This window comes from Vanellus vanellus, assembly GCF_965231255.1.
Source record: "Vanellus vanellus genome assembly, chromosome: 7".
NCBI lineage: Eukaryota > Metazoa > Chordata > Aves > Charadriiformes > Charadriidae > Vanellus > Vanellus vanellus.
Genome location: NC_138912.1, coordinates 4,378,569 through 4,402,699, shown reverse-complemented (window position 1 = coordinate 4,402,699; position 24,131 = coordinate 4,378,569). Strand labels below are relative to the sequence as shown.

Below are 24,131 nucleotides of genomic sequence, written 5' to 3'. Positions count from 1 at the left end.
ACGTATGGTTACTCATCCGATGCTTCAGGTTTGTGTTGCTTTTAAACTGAAAGGCTGAGCGGTTTGCAAACTTTTTATTTTATATATTGGGCAGACAAGTGTTACATGGCCTAAGTATGCTGAAATTGTCATCTTGCTGTGTGAGCCAGAAGGTAACCGTGTGTCTGGGACAACCTTTAGCTAGACACACATTTCCAGGAATTTAGTCAGACAAATATTTATGACTTGATTTGCTTGCCACGAGTCGCATCAATCCATACATACAGAGAAACACATAACACTGAACAGGTGAACTTAGAAGTCCTGTGTCAAATTACCTGGAGTTAATTCCATCCCTGTCCAACCACATTTTTGTGGTTAATGTGTGCTAATTAAATGCTAGCAGCGCTGCTGAAACCAAACAGCCGTTGGACTCCGAGTGATACGGGCTGCCAAGACAAGTCTCCTGTAGATGGTACAAGAATTGCTGTTCTGGGCTGGTGTGTGAGTTTTGCGTAGTCTGTGCTCCTTTGGTGGTGCTTTGAGGAGTGCTCGGGCTTCTCTGACTTGCTGTGTAACACCCTGCCTGTATTTAGCATGACATTCCCCAAAAAAAGAAATGAAAATTTATTAACATATGTTCAGTTTGTAGCACATTGGAAGGTACTGTAAACCCCCTGTCCGACCCCAAAATCTTCTCCCTGATCAGAATTTTTTTCTCCAGGGATTCCTTGTTCCGGCTCGGTGTCCTTGCTGTAACTGTTGTGAATCCCGTAGCTGCCAGTCTCCTTGTTTCCTAGATTGCAATGGACTGTTAATGCTGCTTTAAATATTAAGGCTTCAACAGTGAAAGATCCATTTACTCTGCCTTAAGTATGCTCCCGGTCTAGCTGCATCTGTTTAGTGGCATGAATATACAGCTTTTAAAGTTAAACAGGAAAAATGGTGACTGACTGGAATTATCATCAGATCAGGCTGGAGAAACTAAATCCGATGTGGATGGCTTCCAGGATAGGTGTTAGCTCATCCTTTTTACTTTCTGTGGCTTCTGTGCATGTCATCAGTATTGTCACACTAGCTTCTCAATTTTTATATCAGATTGACTTTTAGAAATCTTCAGAGCACTAGATTTTCTCCATGGTAGTACCTGAAATTCCATTCCTGTGCAACTCATCATGTAACATTGAGGAGGACTGGCATTTTTGCTAAGATAAAACAATAGTGAAAAAAATTCCCCAAAAGTTGCTGAATTTCAGTGTAGAGATTATGGCGAGGTAAACGGATTAGTTCTACTCCAGAACAGGTCACGCAGCTACGCCTGACGCAGGAGTTCTGTGTCGTTAGGCGAGAGCTGTGATGTTCATAAAGATGAGACCCTTTGCATATCGGTGATTTCTATAGCCCCAACAACTAAATTAAACTTCCCCAAATTGAATCTGTTTTGTCCATGATGGTGACTGGTGAGTGACCTCCCTGTCCGTATCTCGACCCACAAGCTTTCCATTGTGTTTCCCCCCATCTGGCCAAGAAGGGGAGGGAGAGAGCGGCTGGGGGGTACCCGTCAGGAGCCAAGTCAGCCCACCACACTCGTGGGAGTCGCTGAGGGGCTGGCGCCGGTCGGGAGTGCACAGAGGGCACCTTCTGATAAATCCCTATGATCAAAATTTGCGGAAGAAAAGGGGTAAGTGGTGAGTGACCCTGCGGGTGCTGATGCTTTCACGTCTGAAAGGCCTCAGTGACCTAACCAACGTGTATGTAGATAGCACCGTATTTAAATGAAGCATACAGTATTAATAAAGGAGTTTCCAGCCCTCAACGCTTGTTTTGCTGATGCTTCAGACTGAAGATTGGAAAAAAAGTTCATGAAGTTACTTCTCTGAGTATGCGTGAAGAATGAATTTCTAGGAGTTGAGGGACTGTCTTCATTACATTTCACTGTCCCCCGTAGCGTTGCCCTCCCGCCCCCGTGGATGTGGGAGAAGTGAAGTGCCTTGTTTTGCTGCAGCCGCTATTCCGACCCGGCTGGCAGCAGCTGTACCAGGAGGGGTTGCTATGCTACATGCGCACTTAAGTTTATGCGTGGCTATTTTTAAGCTGTCACAAGGTAAGGCGTGCTTTTGCTTAAGTTGTCTTGCAGCAGTACACACCAAGAATTATTTATGTTCCTGGAAGAAAGGAGTACTAGTTTTGTTTTGAGACTTCATGCACTTCAAGCGAGTCACTGTCTGTATTGCTAAAAATGGCAGGGGGAAAAACTGCTGTTTCTTTCAGCATCTGTGACATCGGTAATTTGTATCTGAGCAAAATAGCATCAGCTTCTTGGTGGTGGTTTTTTGGAGACTAGATACGCATAATTGATGTGGGTTAACTTAATCTATTAATACAACGTTGATGAGAAGTCCCATTGTCTCTGGGATGGGCCACATACTTAGGTGCTGAATAATATTTAGTGCAGTAAGTTCATTTAATAATAAGTTTTGTAAGCAGATGGGGGAGTTTTTGTTCTGGTAAAAATAGCTATCTGACTGTAGCTTTTATTTGTGATGCAGAATCTGGTTGGTTTTTTTTTTTCTTTATAATTCTTTTTATTTTTAAGAAGTGTTATCAAATATGAAAGACTGCTTTTCTAACCTTGTTTCTTTGTTTATACTATAGACCACAGATTTTAGGGGAATGGTAATGTGGTGTTGGTCCTAATTGTAATGGCTTTTATTGTACAGTTGCAGAAATACTTGACTAATGTCCTGTTAACCTAATAATAATTAGCTGTACTGAAAAGAGTGACCTATATTAGCGTAGACCAAACCAAGTACGTTTTAAATGCTTGTTAATGTGCTGCTGATACTGTGCTTAGCCAAAAGCAAAAGGTTTGTATCGAAATTCTTCACTGTTCTGTAGTTCTGAGTTGTACCCTTTGTTTTAATTTGCCGCAGGTGTGTATTTGCCTTTGTTATGGGAACAGAGTTTTTGTTGGAAAAGTCCTATTGCTCTGGGCTACACGAGGGGCCATTTCTCTGCTCTGGTTGCCATGGAGAACGATGGTTATGGCAATCGAGGTGCTGGTGCTAACTTGAACACTGACGATGATGTTACTGTTACTTTTCTACCATTGGTGGACAGCGAGAGGAAATTACTGCACATTCACTTCCTTTCTGCTCAAGAGGTAAGAAATAGCTGTGAAGCTGGTGGCCTTTGTCACAGCCGTGGCCTCAGCAATCTCTGTAGCCCCGTATGTTTTTGCATTTCAGAGAATTATAGGGAATGTGCTGTTCTGTTTAATTAATACTGCTGCCTTCCCCACCACTTGAGGTGATTTTGAAAGGTATTTTCCCACAAATTTGATGCTTATTGATAGCTCTGTAAATTGAATGTAACTCCACTGTGCGTGTGAATACAGTATAACTTGAAAAGGACCCAGAAATAAGGATTCTGACACTAATGCAAGACTGAAATACACTTTTTTTAAAAAAAAAAAAAAGGATGTAACAAATATTGGCCAGTAGTTGCAGCATGCTCTACCTCTTTTTCTAATGAAATTCCTTTCTTTAATAACTAAGATAGACAGGGAACCGCTTCAGTAAAGTGTGTACAGGGGGGAAGGGAGAGTTGGAAAACCTGAAGTAATTGCAAAAGGTGGGCATCCTTTAGATAGAGGAGAAAAAAGTATAGGCTTTAAGTCTAGAGAGGGATATTTTTTCAGAAAGCCACAGCATTTGTTATGTCTTACAAGAGGAAATGCTTCACGACAAGAACTGCTAGACTCCAAAAATCTGCTTTGTGAAACCAGAAGGCTCTTTTAGGACTTACCTGCTTATTTGTGGTGCCTACCATAAACAATTAGTTGCTCACAAATAATTGAAATATAGGAAGTCAACATTGGAAGCGGACATCTGAAAAACTTAGAATGGAAGAATAGCTGGAGAATATTTCCAGAGCCTTCAAATTTTTGGTTCAAAAGGCAGTGTGCATCAATTTGGCTTTCGGAGACTCCCAGCTGCAGTGAAGTAGCGTGCTAACTGCTGGCTCTGGAAAGCAACTGCGTTGTTCCCCTGGCGATTTTGGAATATCACAGGGGGCTTGCTTAAAGTTGCTGGTAATGAATGTTTCAAGCCTTATTCTCAACCTGTTTTCTCTCCCCCAAAGATAGGTAATGAGGAGCAGCAAGAAAAGCTGCTTCGGGAATGGCTGGACTGCTGTGTGACAGAAGGAGGGGTTCTCGTTGCGATGCAGAAAAGCTCTCGTAGGCGCAATCATCCGCTGGTCACCCAGATGGTCGAGAAGTGGCTCGATCGCTACCGACAGATCCGCCCTTGTACGTCCCTTTCCGATGGTGAGGAAGACGAGGATGATGATGATGAATGATGACGAAGAAATTGACAAGAAAATTACCAGCGCAGAGTGTCTGACCCAGGGTTAGTGTTGTGCTCTAGCAGTTCATTGTGGAGCGACCCAATTCTAGGGGAAACATGCTGTAAAGGATTTTTTCTAACCAGCATGGAGAGAGTCTAGAACCTCATCTGCCGCATGAAGAGAGCAAAACGGGCTGGACTACAGTTTGTATAAAAACAAAAAGAAACAAAAAACAGCTAATTTTATTATCAAGACAGAAAAAAAACCATTTTTCTTTCTGATTGTAAATCTGTCTATAAATGTACCGCATGTGGTTGTGTAAGAGGTTGTGTAATAGGCAAAAGTATACCAGCATCTTAATTATTGCAAAGAAATTTTTCAAATAAGGGCACTTATGAAAGCACATGTTAGATGGATATCTCTTCCCTCCGAGATTCTTTTACAGTTGAACTTGGTATTCTACATCACCTTTTAGATACTCTGACACACTTCCGTGAAAGGCCCTTTTATGTGAAATATCACTAATGCCCAGGTCAGATCGTGAGGTTTTTTTTGTTTGCACAAAATATCCACAGCAAGTCATAAGCAAAAATACATTCATTATTTTACTAATATTTTAGTTACTGCTGTGCCCATATAATAAAATCGAAACTCTACGGAACAAACTGGAAGAGAAGCTAAATTTTTCATTGAGTGACATGATTTGTTTCCTGAAAAAGTTTTTTGGGGTTCTTTTTGCCTTTTTTTTTTTTTCTTCTAATAGTTAATAGATTCCTTTCAGTATATGTAAGAATATTTATTCAGAGAAGTGACCTAAAAATGTAGGGATTTTATTCCAGTGAGCGTACACTAAACAAAATTGTGTGAAATTTGAGAACTCAGACATGATTGAGAATATCATATTGTCGGAACTCCGTCTTGCTGTGATACAAACTATATATCATTTTATCATTTATTCTCTCATCACCTTAAACATTGCTGCAAATGAAAAAACACCTTTTTAAAGGAGTATTCCTCGGTCATTAAATCTAGTGAGAATACACTTGCAGTTCTAATTAAAAAGAAGAATCTATGCTAAAGTTGTTTTTAAAAGCACTGTGTTATATATTTCTCAGTATGTAAACCTGGGAATTTCTTGCATGTTGATTGATGTGGCCATACTTAAACTTTATGTAAGTTCCTAAGATTGTAAGTTCAGAGTATATTCTCCAGTAGAAATTTTATTATATTTGATAACTTTAGCCATGTAACCTGTAATGGATAAAGTTTATCTAAAAATCTCACTTAAACACTAAAGGTTAATGCCAGTTTTTACATATACAGTGCAATTCAGGTTGTCTTGAAAAGCACTTTTGATGGTGTGGTGGTTGAATAAGGAATTTTGCAGTAGTTGAAATTGTTTTAATTAGAATTTGGAAAGAAGCCCCATAGCACATATTTTTATGTAGTTCAGAGCTATGGAAACCCTGAGGAACTTGCTGCTTTTTCTTCCAAATGCTGCTTAGATGGTGTTGAAATGTGCACAACTCCTACATAAACTTGGTGACGACACCAGAAGTATAGAAATAATGAAGTACTGTATTAACTTAGCAATTTTCCCATCACAGATTCCATTGAGGTTTATTATGAAATGTCTTCACCTTTTTTTGGCCATTAGATCTCCTCTGATTGGTGCATGCGCAAATTTTCAGGTGAAAGAATGCATGCTTCTCTGCAATGTACGTATGATTTACCTGAACTAAATAGGCAAACCGCAGATACTAAAGAGGTTTCTTCACAAGCATATGGTCCTGTTTCAAGTTTGCTTTCTAAATTGGTATATTTTGGTCCTTTTTCTTACCTTGTGAGATCCTTTTACAAAATCTTGTCTAGCTGAGGACTTAAAGCTTTTCTGTCAGGGGAACCGAACGCAGAGCAAGCTGCGATGAGAATTTCCGTGATCTGAGCTGGTCTGCACCGTGTGCTTGGTGTGTTACCTGGTGTGGTGTAACCCAGCTCACTTCGGGAGGTCCTTCTAGTTCAGGATTAAACATGGCAGCGTTAAAAGTTCTCTGGTCACCAGATCACTGTAAATTCAGATCCTGGCTTACCCAGGACTAGCTTCCCTCTGCAGACCACCATTTGAATAGAGAAAAGGATAAGCTCCTACCTTCAGCAGGCTCCTTCAAGGAGTGTGCAAAATGCTGTGCAGAATTTTAAATTCTTCCCCCCCCCCTCCCCCCCCCCCGATTTCTGCAGTACTGTTCCGTTTAAGGAAGCAAAGCTTCCTTGTAACATGGGGAGAATACTCAATGTGAAAGTCTACCTTGAGCCAAATTTGACGAGCGCGCCTTTTTCTTTATCTCCTGTTGCTGTACGTGGGCGGCCTGCGCTGTGGCCCGACGATCCCTGTCCCCAGCCAGCACTTCACCATAGCAAGTGGAAGTTCACCGTGCAGTCAGTTCAGCTGTTTTTCAAAAGCATGCACCGTGCTCTCCAGTATTTATCTAGTTCTGGTATGAGAGGACAGTCCTGGTACTTTCGGAGCTCTTGGCTTTCTTGGTCATTGTTGTTTTGTTCTGATGTGCTGTAAAATGGTATGTTCAGGTTAACACGCTTCACAGGTCATTTCCGAACTGGTGAAGTACCTTTTTCAAAATCAAAGTAATCCAAACCTCATGTACCTGTAGATTAAAGAGATGCAAACCCCTGCTTTGTGCTAGCACAGTCGTCGGTGTATGTTAATGGGTACTCCCCTTGAATTACAGACTCGAAAGTTTACAAACACTGAGATTAATTTGCAAATGCTACCTTGCAGCATGTCGGCAAGTTCTGCTCTTTTAGCTGAGGAGATATATATATAAAATCGGGTTTCTCAATGTTATTTTCCTCATATTATTGCTAGCAGTAGCACACGCTTTCCTAGCACAGGACTTGGCTTTTCATTGCTACCTCCTTTACATCTGGTCGTTTTTTTTCTGGTTTTATTTATGAATTCCTCAGTAAAAATCCCTGTATTTCTTTTGTTTTTAATATATTAAAATTTAGTAATTCTGGATTCTTCCAAAGTTCTGCTGCATGGCTTATGGCAAATACTACTAGATTGTGTTTACTCCATTAACAAAATTGGTTTGTGTGCATTTAGAGACCCTTATTTAATTGCCGCTTTGTCTCCCTCCCCTCCTTTTGTTCAGTAACTTCCCTTAACCCCCCCCCTTTTTTTTTTTTTTTTTTCTTTTTTGGTTTGGGTTTGTGTGTTTGGTGTGGTTTTTTTTTTTTGTTGTTTTTTTTTTTTTTTTAGTGTCTGTCACCTTCTAGCTGCTTGTTTTAAGCTCCTCTGACATCTGTAATCGACAGAGAGCCTCCCTGCCTGCCGTCCTTGAGTGTGACAGCAGTGGTGCGGCTCTGCCAGCAAAGTAACGGCCCAAATCTTCAGCAGCAACTGGTTATCTCCCATTTCTTTGCCCAATTATTTTCCATTTGAGTTGCAGTGTGCCGCTTCCCGGTGCTTTGGCATACCTTAATTGCAATGATCCTCTTCCCTGTCCGCCTCCACGGATCTGATCTTTTTGTGCTTTGCTGGTGTTTGTGCTGCAGGTGTTTGAGACCCAACAGTGGAGGGGAACTCCTAAAGCTGCCGTCCATTGTAAAACAGGTCCTTTGGTTCGTAACCTTTGGGATCTCTTCATTTCCCCTCTCGTTGAGCTCGTAGTGCTTCAGCAGAAGCTGTGTGCCCGTGTCTGTGTCTGTCCTTGGTTTTGTTTGAGAGGGAGGTTGGGTGTTAGATGAAAACCCCGTGTTTGCCATTCTCTGTGGGCTCCGAACTAAGCCCCCGGCTGTCCTGGTGCTGCGTCCACTGCTGGCAGCGGATGCACGAGGAACCGCTGGCGCACCAGAGCCTGCGACGCAGGGAAGTACTTGCTCCCATCTGGGATGCAGCTGCTTATTTCAAAACAGATGAAAGTACCAGAGCTAGTTTGTTTTTAAAACAACTCTAAACCTTAACATCAATTAAATGTTTTTCCTCTTGGTTTTTACCATCATTTTGGTATTTCCCAAACCCCTTCTCTGTAACTAACCTCTTTCACCTTCCTGGTTTCTTGTGGTGTTTGTGGATAACCATTGGTGTGCTGTGTTGACCACTGACAAAGAGTGGTCACTCGTCTATGAAAGGTGACCTCTTCTGTAACATGTTGGCAGCTGGTAACTAGTTTTCAGTTTAATTTAAAGCAAACAAAATACAGAGTTTTGTAACCTAGACACTTGGTTTCAGCTTGTTTTAGTCCCTTTCCAGACCCAGCTCTTTGCCTGCCGTGTGTGCTGGGACTCTGGCAATGGAAAACACAGGGTGGGAACAAAAGAACAGGGCTTTTGTCTCACGAGGCTTGAAGCTGCTACCACCTCCCAAGCATGTTTTCAGCTTCCTTCCCTTGCGGTTTGTTCACGCTTCACTTCTTATGTACAAAAAACATCATTTGAGGTGTAGCTGCCTTCATAGCGCAGTGGAAACCGGAGTGATCTTTTTCCACCTAGGCTGCATATAATGCTCCACTTGATTTTTACATATTCGCAAATTCTAATTAAGTTTGCAGCTTCCGGATAGCACCACTTGACAGTCTGGATATGAAACGGAATTCAGCGAGCGTTTCCCCAGCAGTGAAATTTTAAAACTGACCTGCAGGCAGCAAACTCGAACCGAGACTCTACTGTGTTTCTCAGTCTGCTGCAGGAAGCCAAGGCCGGATCCTTGGCTGATGCACGTCACGGCTCTCTCTAAGCATCATCCTTCTGCTGACAGTGACACGAGCGGGTCCTGGCTGCTGCTCAAGTGCCCAAAGCACCGAAGTCAGACTCGAGGAAAAACTTACCGCTGTGAAATCGTAGTTGGTGTCAGAGGAGGGCACAGCGTGCTCGGAGATGCGTTTCTGTACCTTACCGTGCACTCTCAGTGTCTGCAACTGAAAGCATTGGTCAGACTGCAGCGAGAGCTCTTACCTTCCAGAAATTATAGAAATTTTATCACTTTTTATTGAAAACTGCACTGAACGCTAAATGTCCACCTTTACAATAAACAAATACAATAACGGTAACACACTAAAACAAAACATACTTCTGATAGCCATTGGTTTCTTTTTTTTTTCTGTTTGGGACAGCTTTAAGATTTTTTTTTTTTGTCACAGAAACAGGAATGTACCCATACAAAGGCTCAAAATAGGCCATCTTTTCAAAAACAAAAAGGCGATGATTCACAAAAGACTATGAATATAACATGTAACTAGTTGATACAAATCTAATAGGATTTGTTAAAATCAGTCACATCTAATAACACATTTTGAAGTGTTCTTGTATAAAATATCACGTGAAGAAAAGAAGACTTTTATCAATGTCTAAAAAAGTGGGTTTTGTTCATACACAGTCTGACAAGTTACCATAAAAAGTGTTTCCTGAGACATAAGGAAATGCAACATTATTCTTGAACCCTTTCCAGCTCAAGACTTTTTTCCACTTGATAAAATAGCTGCAGATTTAAAACTGAGAAAATATATTTGAGTACAAATAGTGTGTGAAACGTAATACTTTCTTCTTTTTTTTCTTTTTCTTTTTTTTTTTTTTTTTTCTTGCATCATTGCAGGGCGTAGGTGAATGCACAGCTACTTTATTCAGTGTATTGGGCAGAGAAGAGAGTGGCAGTTTGTTTTGTCATTAGCCTGGGAGGGCAGCGGCCGGCGCCAGGAGCCGTCTGCCCTCCCCATCCCACGCATCCTGGCTGGAATGGCTAAAACTTAAACCTGGCAGGAGAACTTCTGTTACACGTCACTGGCCCTGTGAGACTGCAAAAAAGGATTATTATTATTATTATTATTATTTTTTCTTCCACTTCTAAGCCAGTACTGATGCTTCCCCTTAGAAGAGGTAACCAGATACAAGAGTAAGGAAAGGGCTGAAGCCACATAATGGTTTCCTCTTACATTTCCATGTTAACTCTGTAAGGATTGCTTAATGCAATGGTTTGAAAACAGGTGCAGAAGCCCTGTCCTTCCCAAGGAATTGAGGGGAAAAAAAAATCTATTTTTATTCATGTGATTGATGCACAGATGAAGGAAACTTAACACACAATAACAGAAGTTGATCATTAATGTATCACATCCTAGTTTTCAGTGCTTCAGTAAGCAGGTGACTTCTTCAGGGCTTCTCCCCGGTCTTGACTGCTATCGCTTTGTCGTTAACACTGGAACATCAATGATGCGTCTGTCCAAAAACAACATTACAAATTTTGTATCAAATTCTTTTTTTTTAGTTCATGTATAACTTCTTTTCCAATGTCTCTTGGTCCCAAGTTTATTGAATGATTTTTAAATTATCTGCTATTGCTCGTTGGGATGTTCCCTGTTGTCCCCGTGTTTTGTGGGCTGGTTAGGAGATGGAGCTTGGGAAGGATGTGCCACTGTGGGAAGATTGTGAGTAACAGGGATGCCTCCAGGAATGATGCCCTCCATAGCTGCCGGTATTCCTCCCGGTGCGACACTGACCATACCAGGTGGATACCTGGGAGAGGGGACAGAGAGAAGCAGGTTTGTCATGTCAGAGCGCGGCTCACCGTTGCAGAGGCTATGGAGAGAACGAGCTGCAAAGAGATTCCACTTCCGAGTTTGGTTTTTCTTTCGGGGATAGCTCAGTGTTAAACCCACGCTGCTGTGGGTCAAAACTGCCCTTTCTTCATTCAATGTGCATGACCCCTCCTCCCTCCCTCCCTGCCTGGCAGCTTCTTCATCTTCCCGTTTGCGGAGCAGTTACTAACGGTGGTGGCAATAAACGCTGACGCTGTCGCCTCACGAGGTAACCAGTTACATTTGGATTTACAGGAAACCAGCACTGGTGTAGGCTGACCGCCCAAGCTCAAAGCAGAGATTTGCAAGCAAAGGCATCGCACTGACTTTGCAACCAAAAATTGTTTGTGTGAGGTTTTTTTTTGTGTTTTAACCCCTGAGCAAGTTGTGACTAACAGTATTTGAGTGCTGGTACTACCTGATGAGTCGGTGCAGTTTATGCTTTGAAAGGAGAGGAACAGGCTGTACTGATACAGGGTACTACTTTCTCATACACGTAAAAGCCCTAAATGCTCCCATGATAGAGATGAGGAAGGTAATGCTAGAGTCAATATTTGCTATTAATTACCAGGGTATTTTATATGCAGTCAGATTGTTCTAAACCTTTACTGCATTGTTTGCCTGAACTCGACACTTCTAATGCTAAAAGTATATACTAGAGATGTGATACCATAACCTACAGCAACAATTTCCTGGTGGTGAACTGCACGAGGAGACAAATAATCAGCCGAAGGAGAAGAAAACAACAGGTATAAGAAAACTCCAGGCAGCTACCCAGACCTTCTCTCCAGGAGGATGTTGTTTTTCTGTTCCGTGGGCTATTCGCAGGCCCCGGTGGATACTGACCTCAGCCCGCACTGGGGAAAACTGAGCGTAAACCTCCTGGGTTAGAGGCAGCATTTCCTAGGAGACTTGAATTAACCGAAACCTTTATGTCTGCAACTGAAGTTTCTTCTCAACAACACCTAATGCCTCAGCCTTTTTTTAAAAGCTGTTTGAACAGGAGGCACTTCTTTGAGAGTGCTTTTCTAAAAAAGCTGTGCTTGATGCCCGTAAGCAGAGGCAGACTCCTAGTATCCCATTAATAAATGGGCACAAATTAATTTCCTTTAACAAGAACCAAATGCCCTTGACGAAAGAAAGCACACTAGACTAGAAGCTCGTACAAGAGAACGATAAAGTACAGAGCAGAGTGCATAATCCTCTCTAGGGGCAAGTTTTGGGGGTTTTTTGCAGCTCTTTCACTGGACACCTGAAGCGGTATCTGAGCCGATGTGCTGAACAGCAGTTACTGACCCGCGCTCTCGGGACCCCATCCACTCCCTTTCTGCCCCCCTTTGTGGGTTGTTCTCGCTAAACCTTAGTGCAGCATTTGATGAGCACAGAAGGGTGGTGGCTGTCGTCCCCGCGCCTGCAACACTGCTTTGCCTTCATGACACCGATTTCTATCTGCTCTTCTCTTGCTTTCCCTCTTCTTTTTTACTGTCGGGCTTTTTTTTGCAGCTCTTCTCTCGAAGCTCTAGACCGGCCTTTGCTGAGTAATTCTGTATCAACTATAACCATTCCTGCACAACCGTGGTGCGGTGTACAGGTTGGACACAGGTCTTGGGTAAGCGTCCTCCACTAAGATACCAGGACCGCATCTCGTTCTGTAGCTTCTAGCAGGTTGTTGAACCATAAGAAAGCCTTTCTCTTTTGAAAAATTGGGTAAGGAATCCTCTGAGTGCTCTCTGAAATGCCAACCGCATGCTGACTTAATCATCCCTGTGCATGAATACCCCTGAACACCTACACGCAGTATTTAAGTTCTCCCTCTGCAGAAGGTCAGCTGCATCTTCTTCATGTAACCAGTGAGCACAGCTGAAAAATGGGGTTGGATCTAGTCCGTCTTCCCTTCTAAGAGCAGGGTGAGTTATATGTATTCCAAGAAATGACACTGAGTTTGAGAAAGGAGAAGGAATTAAAAATTTCTTGAGCTGTCCCCAGGGAAGATGTGACGTGGGGGCAGCGAGGCCAAAACCCTCTGGAGGTCTGTTGGACACGTGGAGACCAAGGAACCCACCCACAAGCGCCTCTCTGCTGTCACCATCACCTTTGGGGACAGCAGAGGGGGAAGCCCGGAGGGGAGGGGAGGTTTTTTTCTGCTCATGAAGGTGGTGAGCTGACCCCAGCTGCCAGCTTAGGGGGGCACCAGGGCTGCGGCTCCTGAGGAGCTTAGCAAGGATGACGTGCCCTGCAGAGGCAGAGGTTAAGCCGGGAAGCCAAGGCTTGTCCCCAGGCTCATGGCATTGCCCGTGTGCTTCAGAGCAGTCAGGAGTGGGACCAAGGGCGATGCTTTCACCAGGTTTGGATGTTTCAGTCTAAATGTTCTGCCGGTCAAAGTGAGCAATTGCTGCCTGTGACCTGCAGGTAGTTGCAAGCGTGCAGGGCCGTGGCACGTGCGCGGGGCCTTGCCCTCTCCAGGGGTCTCCTGCCAGATGCACTCCTGCTCGCCTCTGCCCTGAAACACAACCTGATGTGCCCCGCAGGTTTATTTAGTATCTCAGAGTATTTTTGGCAATGGTGATAAGCTGAAGGCTGCTCGTGCTCCAGCTGCATCTGTGTACCTAATGTCTCCTATCAATGTGCTTTGAGCTGTCCAAAGTGGAGCAGTAAGTAACCCTAATCTCAAGGATTTAGGCAGAAATCAGGCCACCTGACTATGGACCTGTATTTGGAGCTTTTACCCTGGCTCATTAACCCACCAGCAGCCCAAGCAGTCAGTGCATGGACAGAAGTGCAGAGCGAATCTGCAATTGCCTCTTCAGTTTAGAAGTTATATCCTGCTTGTTTATGGGTCTGGGATCCCAGCACTTATAGAGATGCCACACAAGTGACTGCTGTCCCACCAGAATGAAGGCTTTGTAATTGAGAGGCTTTATAAACCCGTGATTAAATCAAGCAGCGTCAGTAATCCCAGTGGTGTGACTGCTAGTCCCCAAGGAAGGGGACTTCGCAGTCACAGGCTGAGCCAATGTTGAAGTTTTTCCCTGGGCTTTCGTGCTCACCTTACAGCTGGAACCCCAAACCCTACGTCTGTGGGGAACCCGCTGCTGCGGCGGGCTGCGGTGTTCCTGTTCTCCAGCTTACCTGTACGTGGCACCATTGAGCTCTGGATGAATTGCTTGCTGATCTATTACTGACCACGGAGCTGTTGTGACAAAGAATTCCTTATTCACGCAGTTTCTTAGGCTTTCTGGGATGCGCCCTGGAGTTGGTAATAAAGGTAAGTATGCGTTAGGCGAGCCCTAGCTTTATCACCCTCTAACAAGCTACGATCGTTCCATTTCACTATATTTCTTAGTGTAAAGAATGGGGGGAAAAAAATCCCATATCCCTTGTTTCAGGAGACTGTTTTGGCTGTCCCAAGGTGTCAGGGCTGGAGCCCAGCTTCCTACTCTCAGTCCCAATGCTCTGCTTTCAGGAAAGCTGTTCCCTTGGGCGCACTGCTTTCAAAGCAGGGGCTGCCCAGACATCAAGCTATGCCTTCCACGTTAACAGGGGGGACAATTTGTAGGCCAAGAGAACCACCCATTTGCTGGAGTATCATGACCACCACCTTGGAGCAAGCTCAGTTACAGCAAGAGACGGACACAGGTGGCTTCACTGCTTTGGGATTTGGTTTTGGCACGCAGTCGGCTGTGGTCTGCACCATCTTTTGGGTTAGCACCATTAAAAGGGACACCAGTTATTGCTTCAGTGTCCTTTTCTTCCCAGTCATGGATATTAGTCTTTGCCATGCTACATGAGTGCCCCATTGATTTTAAGAAAAAAAACAAACTGCCCAAAACCCAGAAAAAAACCCTCCCAACCACAAACATGCCTAAATGACAAAAAAGTGAAGTTTGGTTTCTCAGCTCTTTTGCTGGGAAGAAAATCAGGGTTAGACCCCTTTCCCAAGCTCCTGCTGAGACATGGGCAGGGTGAAGCCCTGTCTCTGCCCCCCCTGGTCGCATTCCAGGCACACGTGTGAGCTGACCCCAGCTGCTCCGCGGGGCTGGGTACCTGTGATCGCACGCCGTATTTCAGTAGCAGCAGCTTCTCTCATTTCTAGTGATGCCTGCTCGCTGTACCAAGCGGTGTGCGGAGTACAGATTAAATTAGGAGCGTCTTTCAACGGGCCTTGAGCAAAACTGAGAGTAGGGAGGAAAAAAGAAAGATTAATTAATGTTGAAAAAGAAAATAAAATATATTGAATCACAAAATGCTTGTAGCCTGCCCTCTGCGTATGCAAGTCTCACCTGCGGCACCTGGGCTGGAAGAAGCCCAAGAGCACCCTGCCAGCCCGAAGTGGCCACAGAACCACTGGGGGGGCAGCACGGCTCCAGTGCAGGGCACAAACTGAGAATGCCCCAAAAAAGAGCCAACAGAGCTGAAAAACCAACCTACTACGTGGTTGTTCATAATGTTGTCCCAGGAATAAACGCCTGGGGTTTCTCCACAGCAGCGTGGGGACAGGCGGTGGGTCACCCAGCACAAGGTGGGAGGGGGTGGACATGGGGTTCCCTCCTTTGTAAGAGCACACTTCTGTTTTTTGGTTTTTTTTAAATTGTTTCTGAAAACACAAGCAACCTACTAGTACTACCCCAATCTGTGGTGAGAGGACCTACTCCCAATTATAACCAACCCCTTCCCAGCTAGCAGCAGCAGCCTGCGGGCAAGAATCCCAGACTGGTCAGGGTTGGGAGGGACCTCTGGAGCTCCCCCAGTCCCACCCCCTGCCAGAGCAGGGGCACCTACAGCAGTTGCACAGAATGGTGTCCAGGAGGGTTTGGAATGGCTCAGTGTGGGAGACTCCCGCACCTCTCCGGGCAGCCTGTGCCAGTGCTCTGCCACCTGCACAGCAAAGTCCCTCCTCACGTTTAGATGGAACTTCCTATGTTTGAGCTTGTGCCCGTTCCCTCTTGTCCTGTCACTGGGCACCACTGAAAAAAGACTGTTCCCATCCCCCTGGCACCCTCCCTTTAAGGATTTATAAGTGGTGATAAGATCCCCCCTCAGTCTTCTCTTCTCCAGACTAAAATGCCCCAAAGCCCTCAGCCTGTCCTCATCAGAAAGATGCTCCAGTCCCCTCATCATCTTTGTAGCCCTTTCCTGTACCCTCTCCAGCAGTTCCCTGGCCCTCTTGAACTGGGGAGCCCAGAAGAATGCCCAACACTCAACGCAGCAGATTTGATCTCATGGACTAGCAAGCGCTTGCTTTCTGTTTTGTTAAAAAATGCAGGCTGATTGCTTGTTCTAAGCTCCCAGTGTCCCGTCAAACACCTGCAATCCTGGTGCTAGCCCACACCCAACGGATGCTGCGAGGTGCCAGGCCTTTTCTCAAACCAGCAGGACTGTCCCCCAGTGTTGGTGTTGTGTGACACGGCGTGTGGGTGTTGGGTACCCCCTGGCCACGCCGCTACGGACGGCAACACAAGAAAAAGGCAGAGCTTTACCTAAATGGTTCAGATTCGTGCACGTCAAGCGCAGCCCCTCGTATCCGTCCCTCCTTCAGGGCTTGAGTTAAGGCCTTCTCGTCCACCAGCCCCCCGCGTGCCGTGTTCACCAGGAACGCTCCCTGCCTCATCTGGCGGCAGCCGGGGAGAGAGAGAGATGAGAGTGAGCTCGGTGCGGTGACCCAGTCCTACCCCTGCCCTGAGGCAGCAGCAGGTGCCCTGGGGTGCCTCTGGCTGTGACTGCACCTCACTTTTCATGCTGAGCAGCTGTGCTCCTGCCCCAGAGCAACCCCCATCCCGGTCCATGTGGGTTTTCTGTGGAAAGCCCAGCCCCGGCTGGTATCAGTGAGCTAAAGCCGTTCCTGCCATCACGCCGCAGCACAGGCGTAGGGCTTGCTTACCTGGTAACGCGCTACCCCTGGTAAACACCAGGGGGAGAGAGATGGGCTGTTGGGTGCAACCAGCTACTTCAGAGGTAGCCCGTAGGCACTAAGGCCCTGGCCATGACCGCAGAGGGACCCACGGCCAGCACCAACACGTGCGGTTTGCCCACTGAAGAGCAGAGCACTCTCCTCGGTCGTGTGCCCAAGGCAAATTACCTGCTTAATCGTGAAATCGTTGATAAGGTGATGGTTATGTTCATTAAGGTTACAGTGCAACGAGACACAGTCGCTCTGATAGAGCAGGTCCTGGAGCGTGTAGACCCGCTGGACTCCCAGGGACCTCTCTATCCCATCCTGCAGGTACGGGTCGTAAAATATCACGTTGAAGCCGAACGCCTTGGCTCGGACCGCAACCGCCTGCGCAGTGCGACCTGTGTGTGAAGGAAAGAGGAGTCAATTTAACTGATTCCCACCACCCCAGTGCCATGCAGCCAAGCTGCCCTGGAGCCTGACTCACTCCCAGCCTGGCCCAGGAACTGCTGGAGGGGTCCCCTGGGACCTCCTGGGCTCCCACGACAACCCTTGAAGGGACACTGGCTGGAGGGCAAACCCGGGCCACCTTGCACGGCGAGGGCTGTGCTTGGCTCTAGCAAATGTGGAATGCTTGGGTTAAAATTTTAAAGAAAACCAAACAAAATGGAAGAGTGAGGCCATTAGGCACCTGGCAGCTCATGGCCATTCGCACTCATGGCACCATCTGAAGTCATGAAGGTCTGGTGGGGAAAGCCCAACATGTGGCTCAACCCCACCGACGTGCAGCTCTGGACATTACAGAGAAACAATCCTCTGTGGTGCTGTGCCTACCAAGAAAAGGCAAACAAAGAAAGAAAAAAGCGCCACCTTTTTTAGGCGACTTGTTTGTGCTAGGTTTTTCAGCCTCCTGCTGAACGGCTGGTTAATTGGGCATGATGAAGACAACTGTCGTGGCTTGGAAGCAAAGAGCTAGTACAGCCACTGTGCTGGGGAGGGATGCCTGCGGCATTGCTGGAGAACCCCCTGCCCGTCCCCGCCACGAGGGCTGCACAGGCTCCATGTTCCAAGCCTCAATTATTTCTTTATCTGTTATTTTTTCCAGCTAGCAGCGGTGCGGCGCCCTGGGTTGGCAGTGCAGAGCCATGTCCCCCCATGCATACACACACCTGATGCCGTCCCTGTGCCCTAGAGCTGCACAGTTGACTAGGGGACATCAGCTGGGTGCCTGCATGGACGTCCAGCTGTGAGCACACAGCCAGGCACATGCTGCTGCCCTCACCCTGGCCCTGAGAGATGGACCTGGGCTCATTCTGATCTCCTGATGTAACCACCATGCCTCAGTTTCCCCATTTAAACACGTTCATACAGCAGTTTTTTGCACTAATTAGCCCAGGCCTTCACAATAGTGTAAAGCAAGTGGGGAAAATGACTGCTGCACCAAAAGCAAGTGGAAATACTGCTGCGGCATTTGTGCCTGGTTCCTGGCTGGTGCTCCCTCACTGGCAGCCACCCTCCAGCAGCCAGAACTGCTCCCTAAACCAGCTCCTTGCCAAATCTCCTCCGCTTACGTTTCTGCCACTTTGCACGTGTCTGGCCACCAACTGCTGAATGGGTTTCTGCTGCCCAGATGCACCTCTTGAACCATCTTATGATGGCTGGACTTTGTTCCCAAGAAGGATGGACAAGAGGGCCATTAGCAGCGGTGCTGATGCTGAAACTCTCTATTGCTATGGGTGAAATGAAGCCAAATTTTGTTTTACACAGCCCTGCCACCACACAGGGCAGAATGGCTCAGAAAGAGCTGGACTGGTGTAGCCGTGGCTCTGGGATGAGATATTTTTGGGAGAGGACAGCATGCTACCAGGTGTGGTCCCTCCTGGGGCACTGCCAGGTTTCACCAGCACTCCTCCAAGCACTCAGCCAAGGTTCAGAATATTCAGCTCCTTCGCCCCCAAAAAATCAGCGGAAGATGTTCTCTCTCCTTCACATTGATCCACTGTGGCGGGTCTGGTTTTGAAAATGCTTATTTTAGCTCCTACCTAGGGCAGTGAAGTGGTGCTGAGTCTTCCTCAAAGGCTGAACACTGGCCCAGCAGTGCTCCAGGCACTGTTCGCAGGCTGCCTGCCCCTCACCAACGTACCGAAGCCGATGAGGCCGAGCGTCTCCCCCCTGATGCGGGCGGCGCCGGAGGCCACCTCCCGGATCTGCTCCACGCTCTGCACCCGCGTGCCTTCCCGCAGCGCCTGGTAGAGCCACGTGTTTCGTCGGTAGAGGTTGAGGACATGGCAGACGGTGGAGTCGGCCGTCTCCTCCACGGCAGCCGAGGGGATGTTGCAGACGGCGATCCCTGCAGAGGCAACACCACAAAGCACAACCGTGGCTCAGGGGGGACAGCCCCGGCCACACGCCCCACAGCAAAGCAAAGGGGCTCCTGGTCCTTCACCCTCACATCGCCCAACCAGCCCAGCATTTTTTTAAGCATTTGGCATAACGTTTTCCAAGGACGTGCGTGGTTTAGGTACAGCAGCCTGAAATCTCTGCAAACACCACTGTGACCAGTAATGCTTTGGAGTCCCCTACGCCCCAGCGTCTCTCTGGAGTAAGGACAAGTGCAGATTTCAAGTGCACTAGCTACGCAGGAGCAACTCCAGCAGCAAAGGTTCGTTTTGCAACAGAAAGGCTTGTTCTTGTTTAGTTTAATCTACCTTCAAAGTGACTTAAATTGCGCTGGCAGAAGTCACTCCTTTTCCACAATAAGACTGTTCAACCATTACATTATTTAGGGACCAATAATTTGGTGCGCTCGAGCAGGATGGTGCACCAGGTCGGTGTGGCAGGGCCAGCTTCTCCTTCCACCAACTGCCAAAACAATCCACTCAAAACACCCCCTGGTGAGCCTCCACCCGCCACAAACACCCACACTCCTGCAGGAGGAACCGATCGCTCCTGCCACAAAATGTGGACTTTTTCCCAAAATTTGGGAAGGGCAGGGGGCACGGTTGTGCCGGAGCAGCAATTCTACTGCGGCCCCAGCACTGCTGCACACCCCTGCCTACCCCGGTGCGGGTCTCGATAACAGACCTTTTGTTCCTTTGCCACAAAAGGTTAATTTTAAACCGTGCCCACACTTGGAGCTGCAAGTATTACGTTCATGGAAAAGCCTCCCCAGTCATTGCCCCGTCCAGGCTCTGGGTCAGTAACGCGTGTAAGGATGTGCTTCATCTCATGTCTGTTCAGCAGAGCAGTTAAGCACATGCTTATATCCTACTGGATTCGATGCGATTTAAACACACATTTGAAGATGGATATGTATTTAAGTTCTTTACTGGACTGGGGCCTTTGAGCAGAAACCATGAAAAAGTAGGAGATAAAGACAGAATAAGATATTCAGAAAATCCCCTTCCACTGTAAGGGGCAGTGATTCGGTTCAAAACTGAAAATCTGTTTCCCATCCCCCTGCCAGCCTCCCTGCTCCCAGGAACCTGTTTTTCTGTTTTTAAGACTGTTTTCCGCCCTGTGGCTGTTTGCAAGACCTACAGAAACCAGAAGAAAACTGACTGACCCTATAGGGAGAAAAAACCCACCAACAACCAACCCCTGAAACCGCTGCCCACCTTCTCTCCCTTTTAGGTGACAGGGATACAGTGCACTAGTCCCCACAAGTTCCTAAAGCTGATGCTGTCTCATTTGACATTCCCCATCTCTTCCACAGAGGGAACTTCTGATTTACCTCAGGGATGTGGGTGCAGCCCAGAAGCCACGCTGACCTCCTGCCTAACAAAGGGGGAGGGAAGGTTTCCCAAGAAGACCACACGTTTAGAATCATAGAATTGTCTAGGTTGGAAGCGACCTTGAAGACTATCAAGTCCAACCCTCAACCTAACACTGCCAAAACCACCATTAACCCATGTCCCTCAGCACCACATCTACCCGACTTTTAAATACCTCCAGGGATCGCGACTCCACCACTTCCCTGGGCAGCCTGTTCCGATGCTTGACAACCCTTTCTGTGAAGAACTTTTTCCTAATATCCATCCTAAACCTCCCCTGGTGCAACTCGAGGCCATTTCCTCTTGTCCTATTGCTTGTCACTAGCAAGAAGAGGCTGAACCCCACCTGGCTACACCCTCCTTTCAGGTAGTTGTAAAGAGTGATAAGGTCTCCCCTCAGCCTCCTCTTCTCCAGGCTGAACAACCCCAGTTCCCTCAGCCTCTCCTCGTAAGACTTGTGCTCCAGATCCCTCACCAGTTAAGTAAGTTTAGGTATCAGGCAACTGCTCCCGCCCATTTGTAGGCAGAGACCATAGTTGCTCATGGGGGAAGAGAAGACATTGCTGGAGGGCGATGGGTGGCCCCAGCAGCACTCCCCATCGGCCTGCAGCTCTGCTGAGGGTCCCCATCGCCAACCCTGCCGACACTTGTCCCTTTTCTGATGGACCTCGTGCTTATAGAGCTGGATGACACCAGGCTGCCTTTCTCACAAGCTGCTTAGGCTGTTATTTGCTCTTGTGCCCCAGGAGCAGGAGCTGCCGGCACCAAGGGTTAAATACCCACAGTGGACCGTTCAACACCAGCATCTTGTTCTGGGGGTGTCTTCTACAGGGTCCAAACTGGTCCCACCAGCCTGGCCAGCAAGGTGCAGGCAGCCGCTAGTGCGCAGCCAGGCACCGTGTTTAGACACTGGTCATTTATTGACTGCACAGTTTAAAAACTACCTTATGGAAAGCAATACCAATTAAACTTTACGCTACATTTGTGGGTAGTCATTACATTTTCTACTCGAAACCATATCATTTGGCCACCCAATTTGCCAAGTATAAAAAGAAGGATTATACTGCAGTATCCCATTATTTTATTCGTTATATTTTTCCTTTCTTGATGTTCAAAGCCTCAGAACATTGCTATAATGGATAATAACAATAAGAGTTAAAAACATGAAGAAACCATTACATTGAGAAGACACTGTTCTCCTCTTGAAAAAAAAATAATTCCCTATATTGAGAATTGCTTTTTTAGGACTGACTATTTGAAACTCTCTTATCGCAATTATCCTTGTGAAATGGCTCACGTGAAATGGCTGTTATTCTTCACTTCCCCAGAGATAACCTTTAATACAACATATCCTAAACACCATTGTAGGACTGCTTGATAGACTGAATCTTGGGATCAGATGATCAAAATCAGTTGTAACTCAGCTGCTAAAATCACAGATACAATTAAGCTTTCCCAGTTGGGGGTGTGCAGATTGCCAAGGGTCTCTGTGACCATCCAAAGCAGTACGGAAATCGGGTGGCCTCGCCACCACCTGAGAGCCATGCAACGCAGCCTGCACGCACCCCCTGAGCCCAGCTGCGCAGAAAAATCCCATAGCTGGACAGAGCGCCTCCTTTCTGAAAATGCAGCCCTCCGTAGTTTGGCAGCCCATGTAACATGCTCCCACAGTAAATCTCTTCTTCAAGCTCCTGAGGCACCTTTGATGAGATGGCAAAGGAGACAGCAACAACCCGATGCACAATTCCTGCTGCACCGTCTGACACGTCGCCTTCCCAGCGGTGTGGGCATGACTCCAAGAATCAGATAGGATCAAGAGACTAATCTTGCTTAAAATATAGTAAAACACACTTCCTCCAATTTTTCTAAAGCTAGATCAACTCTCCTGTGCCAGAAATAGAACGGCCATACAAATACCTGTTGGTACAAGGGGGCACCTGGAACTAGGGACACTGTGGGACCGAGGGACTCGGATCAGGTAGTTTTAACACAGTATGAGCCTAAAAGCTGCCCTCTGAAACTGCACCATTTTGTTTACTTCATGGTCGAGTTTTCTTGTCATAATACTCTCTACATGCAAATAATGGAAATTGCACCTGTAATTTTAGGGGCTGAACCAACCTCCCTCTTTGGGGAGGCAACTCCACTTTGCCATCACGCTCCCATGGGAACCAGCAGGTACTCGTGCTGGTTTTAAAGACTCAGAGGGATGTGGGAGGGAATTGGGGTGCACAGTTGAAACCTACCAAGCTCCCCTGCAGCTTTGATGTCGATGTTGTCGTAGCCACTGCCTATTCGAACAATGACCCGTAAGGCCTTGAACTTCTCTAGATCTTCTCGAGTCAGCGTGATGGTGTGGTACATCATCGCCCCAACAGCTTCATTTAATACCTGGAAAAGAACAGAGATGTCAGAAGCCACCAGGACACCTGGAGAGGATGCCTGCAGCCCCTGAATCAGCAATATTACACAGTAAATTTTTACCGCTGACTGTCTGACCCAGGCATGGTGCACGTTGACACTTTCAGGTGTCACCAAAACCACCAGGGGTGTGACCCACTGACACTGAGGCTGTTCCCTTTGGGAACAAACTGGATGGATATCTGTAAATAATGATGTTACGTCTGGGGAGAGAAGGCAGAGGAAAACTGACCCAGTCGCTCACCTGGACACTTTTTCAGGTGGTTATCTGCTAATCCCTCTGCTTCCAACCAGCAGGAATTCTGCTTTTAAAAAGGAATTAGGGTTTACGGCAGTATCTATTGTTTTTGAACACAACTGAGTGTCACTCATAACTTCTTGACCTTCTTCTGTATGCTGGAAGTACAAATACCTGTCACATTGTTCACATCAACCTTTTCTGTATGTTTTCAAGAGTACCTAAGGAGATTTGTGTGAGGCTGTACAGTCATGTAAGGCTGTACTCCATCCCCTTCAATGGAGATGCAAAATTCATCGGTGCTCACCATAAGCTACCTCGGTGCTCCTGAAAACCCAAGAGCTATCCAAATTCTCCAAGACTAGCTCATCTATCATCTATCAATGTCTCGTAAAAAACTCCATCCTCCTTCCCCTGCATTTAATATTTGAAGCACTGCAAAGATCAGCACTGATGCAATTTGTAGTTTTCTTTCCCAGATCCTGGAAGTTGATTTCTGATCCCTTCAAACCCCATTTGAGTTATCTAAATGTGCACAAAGAACAATTTTAAAGCGAGTATTTACAAGTAGTTGAGCTTCCAAGCAGAAACACCCAGCTACACTGCACGGATCTGCCTGCAGGCTGCCCAAACCTCACCTGCTCACTGCTGGGGAGAAATGAGCTGGTGAGGTGCAGCGAGCACCCGAGAGACCCCTCAGCTGCAGCGCAGGATGGTGGTAGCAAAGGCAGAACAACTGCGCCACACTCCAGGGAGATGCACAGTGCGGGTACTGCTGCATCGAGCAAGCAGACTTGAAAAAAATGAGAAACATTAGTAATATTGATGTAAAAAAACCTGATGCTAAGAGATAAGGTGATTTTTTTTGTTTTTTGTTTTTTTTTTTCCAAAAT

General features: G+C 46.5%; 2 protein-coding genes across 6 annotated transcripts in view; one reads left to right on the top strand and one right to left on the bottom strand.

Annotated features, from left to right (window-relative positions):
* ZRANB1 (zinc finger RANBP2-type containing 1) overlaps positions 1-7,033 on the top strand; it is a 69,451-nt gene extending 62,418 nt beyond the window's left edge. For all 5 annotated transcript variants that reach the window (XM_082486122.1, XM_082486126.1, XM_082486125.1 and 2 more), the window contains 2 exons: positions 2,913-3,142; positions 4,123-7,033. In XM_082486122.1, coding sequence (XP_082342248.1) covers positions 2,913-3,142; positions 4,123-4,341 — 449 coding nt within the window. In that variant the 3' untranslated portion in view covers positions 4,342-7,033. The remainder of the gene's footprint in view (positions 1-2,912; positions 3,143-4,122) is intronic.
* A 2,856-nt stretch (positions 7,034-9,889) lies between these two features.
* CTBP2 (C-terminal binding protein 2) overlaps positions 9,890-24,131 on the bottom strand; it is a gene marked incomplete at its 5' end in the record, with an annotated part of 48,499 nt that continues 34,257 nt past the window's right edge. The window contains 7 exons of the mRNA XM_082486388.1: positions 9,890-10,854; positions 14,046-14,163; positions 14,961-15,088; positions 16,394-16,524; positions 16,993-17,207; positions 18,950-19,156; positions 22,826-22,970. Coding sequence (XP_082342514.1) covers positions 10,674-10,854; positions 14,046-14,163; positions 14,961-15,088; positions 16,394-16,524; positions 16,993-17,207; positions 18,950-19,156; positions 22,826-22,970 — 1,125 coding nt within the window. The 3' untranslated portion in view covers positions 9,890-10,673. The remainder of the gene's footprint in view (positions 10,855-14,045; positions 14,164-14,960; positions 15,089-16,393; positions 16,525-16,992; positions 17,208-18,949; positions 19,157-22,825; positions 22,971-24,131) is intronic.